The sequence below is a fragment of the Hyla sarda genome, chromosome 5, assembly GCF_029499605.1.
Source record: "Hyla sarda isolate aHylSar1 chromosome 5, aHylSar1.hap1, whole genome shotgun sequence".
NCBI lineage: Eukaryota > Metazoa > Chordata > Amphibia > Anura > Hylidae > Hyla > Hyla sarda.
In genome coordinates, this window is record NC_079193.1 from 203,957,726 (window position 1) to 203,972,957 (window position 15,232).

At 43.0% G+C, this 15,232-nt stretch overlaps 1 protein-coding gene across 6 annotated transcripts in view; it reads left to right on the plus strand.

The window, feature by feature from the left end:
• Positions 1 to 15,232, plus strand: part of LOC130273722 (cadherin-6-like) — a 445,459-nt gene that overhangs the window by 325,582 nt on the left and 104,645 nt on the right. For all 6 annotated transcript variants that reach the window (XM_056520967.1, XM_056520970.1, XM_056520971.1 and 3 more), the window contains one exon: positions 11,170 to 11,337. In XM_056520967.1, the coding sequence (XP_056376942.1) occupies positions 11,170 to 11,337 (168 nt within the window). The remainder of the gene's footprint in view (positions 1 to 11,169; positions 11,338 to 15,232) is intronic.

Genomic DNA, 15,232 nt, shown 5'->3' on the forward strand with positions numbered 1-15,232 from the left:
TGGGTCACATGTGTGCCACCACTCCATCCATTTTCTTTGGGTGCTGCTTTCAGCTCTCTTTACGACTCCCATAGATAATGAATGGAATGGCGGTGCACATGTCATGGCTGCAGGCATGTAAACAAAGATAAAATATGTAATAGGTAGGTAATGTGTTTTTTTCTTTATTACATGCTATATTCTGCTGCCTGTTTTGTTTTACCCAAAGAATGCCCCTTTAGCATATTGTTTAAAAGAAGCTTGTCACCATGAAAATATAGTCTGATCTACCAAACTTTTGTCATAGATCAGGAAAAGCTGAGCAAACAGATATAGAGTTTTGTAAAATGATTCAGTATAACCTGTTATTTATTGAACTCCCTGCACAGTCTGAGCTTTGGAATCAATTGGGTGGTCTTATTCAATTAATAACAGCCTTCCCTGTACAAGCATGCATAGAGGTAGCTGTTAGTCATTGACGGGACCACCCACTGAACTTCTAAGCCTATTATAAGCAGAGATTTAAATTACTACAAGTTGCTCAGCTCCTTCTGCTTTACAACGTGATACTTGTTCAATGGGACAGGTTCATTTTAAAGTAGGCTTTTACTAAAAGCCTAGCCAGTTTTGCTATATTGATTGGTAGACAAGGAGCATAGTCATTTCTTCATCTTAAGGCCCTTTTACACAGTCCAATTATGGTGCAAAAGAGCATTCCTAGGATTTATGAAAACCTGTGCAAAAGGAAAGTTGACCAGTTGCCCATAGCAACCAATGAAATTGCTTCTGTCATTTTTAAAGAGGCCTTTGAAAAATAAAATAAGCACTCTGATTGGTTGCTATGGGCAACTGGTCAAATTTTCCTCTGCACAGGCTTTCATAAATCTCTCCCACTGTTTTCTGATTGTTGATGTGGCCTAGCCGCACAATCAATCAAGCTAGTGAAGCCCATTGGCATGTGCAAAAGGGCCCTTAAGGGGCAGGCAAATTGGTGACAGCTCTGTTGGACTGCTAGAAGCCTAGATAGGCTAGCAGCACTGTATTTTATGATTAAAGATAAAGTCCTATATGCATCTCTCTTGTCACGTTCTGGGGGGGGGCAGCTGTATTCATATGCGTGCGCCGCCTATTCTATTAGGGTGTGCACCCTAAAGCACAAACTCACGCTGCACACGTGCGTATATATGTATATACATATATATATATATATATATATATATATATATATACACATACACACACATATACACACACAAATACACTCTTGCTTGCATGCACACATAGATAAACAGACTTGCAGTATAGTTCCCCCACAATAGGTACAGTATACTATTTCACCATTTCCTGGAGACTGTAATAAGCTATAACATTCCACTTGATTCCCATTCATTACATCTGCCAAAAATCTAACATGCTCCGTTACCCTGTTTTACTGACAATACAGGGACATAGGGGTACATTTATCAAAACCTGTGAAGAGGGGAAAAAAAGTTACCCAGTTACCCATAGCAACCAATCAGCTTGCTTCTTTTATTTCTAACAACGCCTCTGAAAAATGAAAGAAGCGATCTGATTAGTTGCTATGGGTAACTGGGGAACTTTTCCTTAGCACAGGTTTTGATAAATCTCCCCCATGGTGTGTGAGTGTGTCTCCAATATAGTTATTCTCTGGGAAGATTATATAAGGAAATAGCAACAAAGTTAACAAGAAAGCTTTCTCTCAACAAGGAGAATCAGACCCAAGCCAAAGGATAGGGGATAAGATGCCTGATCGCGGGAGTCCCGCAGCTGGGGACGCCCGGGATCATGCACGGGGCACCCCGTTTGTAATCAGTCCCCGTAGCGTGTTCGCTCCGGGTCTTATTACGGTCGACCGCATGGCTGGCGGCGTGTGACGTCACGCTCCGCCCCTCAATGCAAGCTTACATGAGGGGGCGTGATAGCTATCACGCCCCCTCCCGTAGGCTTGCATTGAGGAGCGGAGCGTGACGTCACACGGGGGCGGAGGCGTCCCTGCGGTCGCCGGTAATCAGACCCGGAGCGAACACGCTCCGGGGACTGATTACAAACGGGGTGCCGCGTGCAAGATCCCGGGGGTCCCCAGCGGCGGTACTCCCGCGATCAAGCATCTTATCCCCTATCTTTTGAAATTTTCAAAAGCCCAAACACACTTGTGAAAATGAGGCACAGTTAGCACTCTTTGTGGCACAAAATAAAGAGCCCTAATAACACAAGTTTTTGAATATTCCTCCCAAAGTGTGTTAAAAGATTATCCTGCATTAAAATGTTTCTACATGTCCTAGAATTGCTAGAACTGTATGAGTGACAGAGATGACTTTAAAAGTTCATACGTTGGTTGTACGGAACATCATAGTTGAAAAATGAAAAAACTAAATTCAAACTGTGTGTTGAGTGTACACCTCACATTCCATTCTGTAACCTTACTGAAGTACACTGTAGTCATCCTCTGGATAACTGATGTGACTAATAACAAAGAAACACTTTGCAGAGAGCTTCACAGAATGGAAGAATGCACTGTAAACACAATGCAAAATGAATGGAAAATTCCTACCTTAAAAAAGGCAAAAAACTTGTCTTAGCATAGATGACTATTATACATTCTGTAGGTTTAATCAGCTTCTCGACTTCAATGGTTGTTTTATAAACATGTGCATGTCACATTGTATATTAAAGGCTTTTTTTATGTTGGCAAATAAATGCCCCAGAAAATTGTCCTCTTGATTGAGAGATTGGCCATATACCCATTGAAGCCTGTACTGGAAAACTTGTTTTCGGGATTGCATTGGCGCAAAGAGTAAATCCATCTCTTTTCTAAAGTCTAAACTTATAGTTGAAGGGAGAGTGTTTCACCTGGATTTTTTCTAACCACTTTCTATTTTCTAATAACAATTTCTTTTATTTCATTTTTACATTATTATGGGAGCTGCCATCTTGCCTGATAGGTTTTTTAGCAGCATTTAACATAATTTAAAGATGTGCTTTACAGTAGGCACACACAGTAGGCTTTACAGTACCCATGGACCTTAGAAAATAGACAGGACCTGTTCCATTCAGATGAAATGGATATGCTACTGTGACCTTTTCAGATATCATTCTACAGGGAAGGGGATGCGGATCTGTGAATGCCGGTGTATCCAGTGTTATCTACATACTGGTTTCACCTGTAGTGTACTCCTGTCTGTGCTTAGAAGAAAGTCATTACTGATAAATTATTTGTATAGAACATGAAGTCTCAGCTTAGTGTAAGGTCAAAGTGTATTATAACATATAGATAGTAAATGAGAAATTAGAAAATAAAAAATCGCCAAAAATCCTTAAAAATATGGTACATAAAAAAATTAAAACATGATTTAGGCAATATGTCATTTTCTGATGACACATTCACTTTATTATTTAGTCAACCCCTTTTGGATGAGTTCATACACAGTATTTGATCAGTATTTAGTCACTATTTTTAGACTAAAACCAGGAGTGGAACTGACACGGAGAAAAACTATAACACAAAAGCGTTCACACTTTCCTGTGTTCTAAAACCATTCCTGGTTTTACCTTAAAATACTGACCTAAATACTATGTGTGAACCCATCCTAGTATGAAGCCGATTTCACAAGCACAAATACACCTTCAGTATTTCCTTCATTAGAATTATAAAACAAATTCACAGAGCTATGTCTCCACATTAATAATGCTGGGCCTGCACTGATTGAAACTGTAATGCCTTTTAGAAATGCAAATGTAATTATCATGCCCTTATTTTATTTCTTACACATTATTATTTGCTGCTTTGATAAAAAAGCACCACACATAGGAAGGTATTTGAATGAATGCACAATATTCACAATAGTAAGCAATGCTATATACTTCGCACTTCTGATGCATTGTGGTGGTCACGTGTGTAAATTTCTTTATGGGATAAATGTTACATTTAAATAATTTATGATTTAATATTTTCACCTATACAGAAAAAGTAGCACATATGAAATAAGCATAAACTAGGGTATCGCAGATATTTGAAAGCATTATTTACCTCAAAATTTTTTCCCTAAATATAGACTCAAGATGTGTCACTTAAAAAAAAAAATGGCCACTGCAGCCTCAATATTAAATATTTAAATGGGCACTGTCAGATTAAAAAACTTTTATATGTTGTACATCTTGTAAAAACATTAATCTTTCTAATATACTTCATAAAAAAATTGTATTTACTTTTTATAGAAAGCAGGGCTTATAAAATCAGGGCTTTGTCCAAGCTGACATGAAGTCTAGTAAGTGAGGGTGGGCTAGCAGGCAGGGGGGAGCACATAGAAGTACCATCAGACAGGAGAGAGCACAGAGGAGTACTATCAGACAGGAGAGAGCACAGAGGAGTCCTATCAGACAGGAGAGAGCACAGAGGAGTACTATCAAACAGGAGAGAATGCAGAGGAGTGCTATCAGACAGGAGAGAGCACAGAGGAGTACTATCAGACAGGAGAGAGCACAGACGAGTGCTATCAGACAGGAGAGAGCACAGAGGAGTACTATCAGACAGGAGAGAACACAGATAAGTCCTATCAGACAGGAGAGAGAATGCAGAGGAGTGGTATCAGACAGGAGAGAGAATGCAGAGGAGTGCTATCAGACAGGAGAGAGCGCAGAGGAGTGCTTTCAGACAGGAGAGAGCGCAGAGGTGTGCTATCAGACAGGAGAGAGCGCAGAGGAGTGCTATCAGACAGGAGAGAGCACAGAGGAGTACTATCAGACAGGAGAAAGGACAGAGGTGTTCTATCAGACAGGAGAGAGTACAGAGGAGTACTATCAGACAGGAGAGAACACAGAGAAGTACTATCAGACAGGAGAGAGCACAGAGGAGTCTTATCAGACAGGAGAGAGCACAGAGGAGTCCTATCAGACAGAAGAGAGCACAGAGGAGTGCTTTTCCCCCCTCACTTACTGATCATTGTCCATGCCTGTGCTTCATCTTGGACAAAGCCATGATTTTATAAGCTTTATTTTCTATAAAATTCCCTAGTTTCTATAAATTCCCTATTTGGCCTCTGCTACTACCATTTTGCCCCTTTTGAGACCTCTAGGTCTTAGAGATGTAAAAAGCTTCATATTTGACAGTCTCCCCCCCTACTCTCTATGCACTTTAAACATTCGGAGACTAGCTAGTGACTGCTTCACTCTCCTGTATGTAACCTATTTATGAAATATGGCTGGACCATTGTATCAATAAGAGCAGTGGGGTCGACATTTATTATTGTCTTTAGACAGTTTTTTGTGTCTAGAAAAGGTGCAAAAAGGCACAAGCAGTATTTATTTGCGCCTTTTTAGTGCCTTTTGATTTACACATTTCTGCTGATTTTGAGTTGCAATCCACTGATTTTGGCAATACACATGATATGAAAGGGTTTCATTTGGCAAAAGGCACAAAAAAGGTGCAAAGCCACTGAAAATTCTCTAAAACTACACCAGGTCAGACTTCACTTAGCTTTTTGGTGTATGTGAAGAGAGAAATTTCAGAAAATGTGTACCTGCACAAAATTTATGAAATGCTCTGTAACCATTTAATAAATGTGGTGCTCCTACACATTACCAGCACATAAAAAAAAGGTGTAGAAAAATGCTTCACTTACACCTACTATGATAAATGCCGGCCTTTATGCCTTCTGTCTCAACTCCTCATAGTCTGTAAGCTCTCGTGAGCAGGGCCCTCACTCCTCCTGTTTGAATAGTTAGTGTGTAATATTGTGTCTGATACTTGTCTTTATATGTACCCTAATATTGTAAGGTGCTGCAGAATCTGTTGGCGCTATATCATTTTTTTTAATTATTATTATCATAAAAAAAAACACCTCTGTCCGAGTCAGGAACTGTTCAGAGCAGGTTTGCTATGGGGATTTGCTCCTGCTCTTGACAGTTCCTGACACGGACATAGGTGTCAGCAGAGAGCACTGTGGACAGAAAATAAATTAAAAAAGAAAAGAACTTCCTCTGCATTATACAGTAGCTGACAAGTACTGGAAGGATTAAAATTTTTAAATAGAAGTAATTTACAAATCTGTTTAACTTTCTGGCACCAGTTGAAAAATGTTTTTCACTGCAATACCCCTTAATTTGGTCCCTTAAAATAATGGACATTTCTAGCAATCACAAAGGAGGTCACGAATGACCAACATTTATGTCACGATTCGGCTTACGGGTTGTGGATCCGCTGTGTCAGCGAGGGATTGGCGTGGACCGTGCTAGTGGACCGGTTCTAAGAGGCTACTGGTTTTCACCAGAGCCCGCCGCAAAGCGGGATGGTCTTGCTGCGGCAGTAGCAACCAGGTCGTATCCACTAGCAACGGCTCAACCTCGCTGACTGCTGAGAAGGCGTGGGACAGAAGGACTAGGCAGAGGCAAGGTCAGACGTAGCAGAAGGTCGGGGGCAGGCGGCAAGGTTCGTAGTCAGGATGGATAGCAGAAGTTCAGGTAACACAGGCTTTGGACACACTAAACGCTTTCACTGGCACAAGGCAACAAGATCCGGCAAGGGAGTGCAAGGGAGGAGATCAGATATAGCCAGGGAGCAGGTGGAAGCCAATTAAGCTAATTGGGCCAGGCACCAATCATTGGTGCACTGGCCCTTTAAGTCTCAGAGAGCTGGCGCGCGCGCCCTAGAGAGCGGAGCCGCGCGCGCCAGCACATGACAGCAGGGGACCGGGACGGGTAAGTGACCTGGGATGCGATTCGCGAGTGGGCGCGTGCCGCTGTGCGAATCGCATCCCCGACGGCCATGACAGTGCAGCGCTCCCGGTCAGCGGGACTGACCGGGGCGCTGCAGGGAGAGAGACGCCGTGAGCGCTCCGGGGAGGAGCGGGGACCCGGAGCGCTAGGCGTAACAGTACCCCCCCCCCCCCTTAGGTCTCCCCTTTTTTTTGTCCGGTAACTGCCTCCCCTGGGATGAGGACACCGGGAAAGAATGGAGGGTTTCCTCAACGGCAGGCAGTACAGCAGGAGTTGGAATGGGGAGAGAGGGCAGAGGGTGAAGCCTGGGACGGGGCAGGGTGACACAAGGACGGGAGCCATGAGGAGGCACAGAGGCTTGCCTGCCGGGACTGGGAGGGGGGGAGAGGCACTTCCTATGGCAGGCAGAGTCCCAGTTCTTGATCTCCCCGGTGGTCCAATCAAGGGTGGGAGAATGAAGCCGGAGCCATGGCAGACCGAGGAGGACCTCAGAGGTACAGTTGGGGAGAACGAAGAGCTCAATCCTTTCGTGGTGGGGTCCAATACACATCAGGAGGGGTTCTGTGCGGTAACGCACGGTGCAATCCAGTCTGACTCCATTGACCGCGGAAATGTAGAGCGGCTTGACGAGACGGGTCACCGGGATGCGGAATTTATTCACAAAAGACTCCAAAATAAAATTCCCAGAGGCACCAGAGTCCAAGCAGGCCATGGCTGAGAGGGAGGAGTTGACTGAAGGAGAAATCCGCACGGGCACCGTGAGACGTGGAGAAGCAGACTTAGAACCAAGAGACGCCACACCCACGTGAGCTGGGTGCGTGCGTGCGTTTCCCAGACGTGGAGGACGGATAGGGCAATCCACCAAGAAATGCTCGGTACTGGCACAGTACAGACAGAGATTTTCTTCCCTACGGCGATTCCTCTCTTCCTGGGTCAGACGAGACCGATCCACTTGCATGGCCTCCTCGGCGGGAGGCCCAGGCGTAGACTGCAAAGGATGCTGTGGGAGAGGTGCCCAGAGATCTAAGTCTTTTTCCTGGCGGAGCTCTTGGTGTCGCTCAGAAAAACGCATGTCAATGCGGGTAGCCAAATGGATGAGTTCTTGCAGGTTGGCAGGAATCTCTCGTGCGGCCAGCACATCCTTGATGCGACTGGATAGGCCTTTTTTAAAGGTTGCGCAGAGAGCCTCGTTATTCCATGATAACTCGGAAGCAAGAGTACGAAATTGGATGGCGTACTCGCCCACTGAAGAATTACCCTGGACCAGGTTCAACAGGGCAGTCTCGGCAGAAGAAGCTCGGGCTGGCTCCTCGAAGACACTCCGGACTTCAGCGAAGAAGGACTGGACTGTGGCTGTGGCAGGATCATTGCGGTCCCAGAGCGGTGTGGCCCAAGACAAGGCCTTTCCTGAAAGAAGGCTTACTACGAACGCCACCTTAGACCGTTCTGTAGGAAACAAGTCCGACAACATCTCCATATGCAGGGAACACTGAGACAAAAATCCACGGCAGAGTTTAGAGTCCCCATCAAATTTGTCCGGCAGGGACAGGCGGAGGCTAGGAGCGGCCACTCGCTGCGGAGGAGGTGCAGGAGCTGGCGGGGGAGATGGTTGCTGCTGTAGCAGAGGCAGAAGTTGCTGTAATGTGGCGGTCAACTGCGACAGCTGCTGTCCTTGTTGGGCAATTTGCTGCGATTGCTGAGCGACCACCGTGGTAAGGTCAGCGAGACTTGGCAGCGGCACCTCAGCGGGATCCATGGCCGGATCTACTGTCACGATTCGGCTTACGGGTTGTGGATCCGCTGTGTCAGCGAGGGATTGGCGTGGACCGTGCTAGTGGACCGGTTCTAAGAGGCTACTGGTTTTCACCAGAGCCCGCCGCAAAGCGGGATGGTCTTGCTGCGGCAGTAGCAACCAGGTCGTATCCACTAGCAACGGCTCCACCTCACTGACTGCTGAGAAGGCGTGGGACAGAAGGACTAGGCAGAGGCAAGGTCAGACGTAGCAGAAGGTCGGGGGCAGGCGGCAAGGTTCGTAGTCAGGATGGATAGCAGAAGTTCAGGTAACACAGGCTTTGGACACACTAAACGCTTTCACTGGCACAAGGCAACAAGATCCGGCAAGGGAGTGCAAGGGAGGAGATCAGATATAGCCAGGGAGCAGGTGGAAGCCAATTAAGCTAATTGGGCCAGGCACCAATCATTGGTGCACTGGCCCTTTAAGTCTCAGAGAGCTGGCGCGCGCGCGCCCTAGAGAGCGGAGCCGCGCGCGCCAGCACATGACAGCAGGGGACCGGGACGGGTAAGTGACCTGGGATGCGATTCGCGAGTGGGCGCGTCCCGCTGTGCGAATCGCATCCCCGACGGCCATGACAGTGCAGCGCTCCCGGTCAGCGGGACTGACCGGGGCGCTGCAGGGAGAGAGATGCCGTGAGCGCTCCGGGGAGGAGCGGGGACCCGGAGCGCTAGGCGTAACAATTTATGTAGTGCTCGAAAATTGAGTACCCTTTCTCACTCTCTGTCCCCAGAGGTAGCCATATTAAGCACCAGCATCTTATCCCCCCCCCCCCATAGTAATTATTTCAGGGCTCATATCTAATTTTCCGTTCGCAGTTATAACATTCAAGGTTCACTCTCATCCACTCCCCAAGTAGTAATAACATACTGGGCTCATGTCTCATCACCCCCAGTAGTAATCAATTTCTTAGGTATCATCTTATTCTGCCCCAGCAGTAATCACTTTTAGGCCCCTCATATGCCCCACTCTAAGGAGTAATGACTTTAATGGAAAACTGTCAGCTTTCTTCCCCCGCACTAACCAGCGATCAGTTCGATCCTTACCGTGCCTGGATCCGCCGCGCCATTCGGCCGTAATTTTCAATTTTCGGTATATGCAAATTATGTGCTAACTGGCACTTTCACATCAGTGCCGCTGGCCGCAGCGCTGCCCAGCTCATCAATATTCCTCCCCACTCTCGTCATTACAGAGTGGGGAGAAGAGGGGGAGGAAAGAATATTGATGAGCTGGGCGGTGCTGCGGCCAGCGGCGCTGACGTCAGAGTGCCAGTTATCCCGGCCGGTACCAGTTAGCACCTCATTTGCATATAGAAGATTACGGCCGAACGGAGCAGCGGATCCGGGCACGGTAAGGATCAAAATGATCAGCGTCCCCCGCACTACCAGCCAGTACTGCTGGTTAGTGCGGGGGGAGAAAGCTGACATCTCATATCCCCCACCCCAGCAGCAATCACTTTCAGGAATCTCATATTGCTCCCCAGCAATAGTGAATTAATGAATTTCATATATACCTCAGCAATAATCATTAGAAACCCCTTCCCCCAAGCAATACCCTTATCATGTTCATGAATTTGAATAGCACAAACAGCAATAAATGCAGTTAGAAACATAACACTCGAGAACTCTCCCACAGCAGTAACCTTCCTATGGACATTTATCTGCTTACATCGCAGTATATAAAGCACTTGTCATAATACCAAGCATGATATTATCAGGATGATCACAAGCACCTACCTGTGTTCTGCATAGTGGAAGGTACTTCTGTTAGACGTGCCTAGCCATGTCCACATTTTCTAGAGATGCAGGTACAATTTTTTTGGTCATCATCTTGACTGTGGGAATATCTCAGCACCCTTGAAGGGCTCTTATGGTACCCCAGGCCAAGGCACCCTGGTTGGAAATCACCTTTACGGCAAACTTCCCATTACTTGGTATAATATCACTGGAGGGAAACTGATGTCAGTTGAAATGCCGGTCCAGTATCTGAATAGGAAAAATTTTCTGCAGCATTTTTCTATCAGACTTCAAGAAAAGGCTAAAATGACCTGATGACATCTGATGCATTTGTTTGCATTAGTTGTGGTTAATTTTTGCATATTGCACGGATATGTGTAAACTCCTCACTGTGTTAGTCTATCTGTTGTCCCTAAGAATTGCAGAGAGTTACAACCATTGCTAAGCACTGCTGACTACATTATTATACAGCCTCTACACCATTGTCCCCATGCTATCATGTGCTACCTTTGTTACCCCCCTTTCCACTTCCGCCACCATCTTATCCCCTGGGAAAAGTATTGCATACAGGTTTTTGCGGAAATTGCACTATGTATATTGTGATGTCCTTCTATAAACAGATGTTACAACTAGACTGCAATAAAAGAGAACTTTATTATTCTCCTTGTTAAAAAAGAAAAATGTTTGTTGCCAGAAAGTAGTATAGAAGACCATAGGGAAAAATCTAGTTGTTATAATAAAAACCTTTCTTAACTTTTATTACCACACAGACACTTCCAAGCAAGCAGTAAATACACTCTTGTAGCAAGTGCCATTGACTTCAGTGAATTTTTATGGATCTCCTGATACCCAATATGTAGGTCACTTGTATTGTCACTTACTGCTCCAAGAATGCACTACAGTATTATACAATTATTGCTTTTATTGCAGGTGTCATCAAGACTGCATTGCCAAAAATGGACAGAGAGAACAGGGAGCAGTATCAAGTGGTTATACAGGCCAAAGACATGGGGGGCCAGATGGGAGGACTGTCCGGCACAACGTCTGTAATTATCACTCTGTCAGATGTCAATGACAACCCTCCACGCTTTCCTCAGAGTAAGATCTATTTACAGTTTATTTTCTTCTGAGCTGTTCTATATTACAGAAAAATAAGAACTAAGGCAGAGAAACGGTTTCCTCGCATTTTTAAACCCACAGGGATGAAAATAGCATTAAATGTTGCTCTGCAGAGCATTTTGATTTATTTTGCTGGCAGATTTTTCAGCCTTCCGGCTTTACCGGGATATTTTGAATTCCGTATATCCTATATATCGATGTGAAGGATAATGTCTTTGTTTGGAATTGAACGGAGCCTGCTCTTACCCAGAACAAGAGCTCCTAACATTTATTCCTTTGAGAAACTATTTGTGATTCTTTTAACCATGAAATGTAATCATGTTTGAAATGAATGTATCTTTACACATTTTCTCCAACGTACATTTAAAATCTCTGAAGCTTCAACTTCTTTTATTCTCAGAGTTCATCACAGAGTAGCAACTCCCACTGTTGTTTGTCGGGGAGCAATGCCATAAAAAAAAAGTCAAAGGAAGAAAGCTACACAAAAGTGCTATAATTGCATTATGGAATAAAAATGGAGTCAATATTTCAAATGTCCACCGTCTAGCCCCGGGCTGTCCATTACAGCTGTACTGCTTACTAAAACATACAAAAGAACATTTTTCAATGTAACCCAATCAGACATCTGGGATTATTGGCCAAGAAAGATTTGCACTCCAAAAATAGTCCATGCTGTTGCATTTACTGTACACTGCCATTTCTGCTTTGTGTAAAACTGTTAACCACTTGCCCACTGCCCATAAATGAAAAACATCCAGGTGGAAAGCAGTTCATTCTGAACAGTCATTGTAAGCAATTGTGCCACTGCAGGTGCTGCTCTCGCTTAATCCACAGCGGGTCCCGGCAGCTGTCAGTTGTAGCGGACCTTCCGGTAATGAGCAGATCAGATCAGCGGGGATCAGATGAGCCTAGATGGTGGACAGAGGTCCCCTAACCTACCTCTGCTGCTCTCCTGGGGTCTTTTGCTCTGATCTGCCTTCCAGCAGACCAGAGCAGAAGATTGCCGAAAATACTGTTCAGTGCTATGCCTATGCATCTGAATATTGCTATAAATAGTCCCCTATGGGGACTAAAAAACTGTGAAATAAATGTAAAAAAATAATGTGAAAAAGACCATCCCCCAATAAAGATTTAAATCACCCTTTTCCGCATTTTAGTAAAAAGAAAAAAAAAATCATAACATTTTTTCAATTACAAACATATTTGGTATTGCCGCATGTGTAAATGTCCGAACTATAAAAAATATCATGTTAATGATCCTGTACGGTGAACGACGTAAACGTAACAAAACAAAAAAAAAGAATTTCTGCTTTTTGGTCACATCACATTATTTTTTTCTTTTTAAAGAAATTCATAAAAAGCGATCAAAACGTCACGTATACCCAAAAGTGGTACTAAAAAAGACTACAGTTCATGGTGCAAAAAATGAGCCCTCACACATCCCTATATACGGAAAAATGAGAATGTTAGAGGTGGTCAGATAGGGCGATTTAACTCCTTAACGATGCAGGACATATATTGACATCCTGCGCCGACTCCCGTGATATAACGCGGGAGACCCGAGACCCCTCAAACACGACGATAAAAGTTGACCGCCGTGTCTTTTGAGTGAAACTGAAAACAACCCGGCAGCTCAGTCGGGCTGTTCAGGACCGCTGTGGTGAAATATTAAAGACCTTTTTTCACCACGGCAGCTTGCAGGACACCAGGAGGATCCCTACCTGCCTCCTGCATGTCCAATCGCCGAATGACTGCTCCGTGCCTGAGATCCAGGCAGGAGCAGTCAAGCGCCGATAACACTGATCAATGCCATGCTATTGCATGGCCGTGAACAGTCAAAGAGATCAGTGTTTACAATGTTATAGCCCCCTATGGGGGCTATAACATTGCAAATGAAAAAAGTGTTAATAAATGTGATTTAACCCCTTCCCTAATAAAAGTCAGAAAAAATAGAAACATATGTGGTATCGCCACATGCGTGAATGTCCAAACTATATTAATTAAACCGCACGGTCAATGGCGTACACGTAAAAAAAAGTCTAAAATAGCGTATTTTTGGTCACTTTTTATACCATTAAAAAATTTATAAAAAGCAATCAAAAAGTCTGATCAAAACAAAAATGCTGCCACTAAAAACTTCAGATCACAGCGCAAAAAATGAGCCCTCATACATCTCCATATGTGGAAAAAAAAAAAAGTTATAGGGGTCAGAAAATGACCTTTTTAAACGTATAAATTTTCCTGCATATAGTTATGATTTTTTCCAGAAGTACGACAAAATCAAACCTATATAAGTAGTGTATCATTTTAACCATATGGACCTACAGAATAATGATAAGGTGTCATTCATACCGAAAAATGCACTGCGTAGAAACGGAAGCCCACAAAATTTACAAAATGGCGTTTTTTCTTCAATTTTGTCACACAATTATAATTTTTTTCCCTTTCGCCATGGATTTTTATGTAAAATGACTAATGTTACTGCAAAGTAGAATTGGTGGCACCAAAAATAAGCCATAATATGGATTTTTAGGTGGAAAATTGAAAGGGTTATGATTTTTTAAAAAGTAAGGAGGAAAAAGGAGTAAGGAGTCCTTAAGGGGTTAGACGTGCTGATTTTGCAAAAAAAAAAAGTTTGAGATTTTTTAAAAGCAGTACAGTAATAGAAAAGCATGTAATCAAGAGTTTCATATTTATCGTATTGACCAAGAGAATAAAGAAAACATGTCATTTTTACTGTAAAGTGTACAGTGTGAAAACACCCCCCCCCCCCCCCCCAAAAAAAAAAAAAATTAGCAAAATTGCAATTTTCGTTAAAATTTCCTTACACAAAAATAATTTTTTCGGTTTACCACACATTTTAGGATAAAATGAGTGATGTCATTACAAAGTACAAATTGATAGCCCTCACATGGGTCTATGATTGGAAATATAAAAGAGTTATGGATTTTAGAAGGTGAGGAGGAAAAAACAAAAACGCTAAATTAAAATGGGCTGTGTTTTAAGGGGTTAAACTAAAAATAAAAAAACTAACAAAAAATATTCCTCAATCCCTACCTATTATTTAACCCCCTTATATAGTTAAGTATTATGTAAGCATCACTTTGTGCTATTAATAAAGAATTTTAAACTGACACTTATTTTTTTTAGTTTTTTACATTTTCCCCGGATATCTAAAAAAAAAAAAAAAATTACAGCCTGCTGTATCTTGGAAAAATGGCACAAAAATCTGAAGAACTAAACTAGTAGATACTTTATTACTTTTAATCTGCATGTACTAAAAGTCATGCAGTAAGTCATGGGAATGTTTTTACGAAATGTACAGGTTAAAATATCCTAGAATAATTCAATAAAACCTTTTATATGAAGTCTTCTTTTCTTCCACATGTGTTCTTACATGCTGTGTCCCTGGCAGAAACAGGCAAATGTGTTCTATAGGCAACTCATGTATTGCCGTAGAAAATTGCCATAGATCTCTTTCAAAACTGATGTACACAAAAGAACAAATAGGTGCACAAGGTACACAAACCAGCACCCCTGTAGTGACCAAAATTATAAAAATGCATTGAATCTGAAAAAATGTATAAATACAAAATAAAAGGCTAAAACATTTAAATTGTGAACACCACAACAAATGCGAAGATGTAACCTGAAGTTGTTCTGTATGAAATCACATTTCTATAAGCAATATTTTTTAGAAGGAATATGATTATGTTCACACATTGGAATTTCTGAGTGGAATGCCGCACATTTTCGGCCTTGTAAACATGGTCTTACAGTAGACAATAGGGATAGTAAAAAAAATAAATAAAAAAAAAATAGCAAAGCAGTGAAAAAAAAACATATAACAAGAAAAATACTGTTATGTCATCCT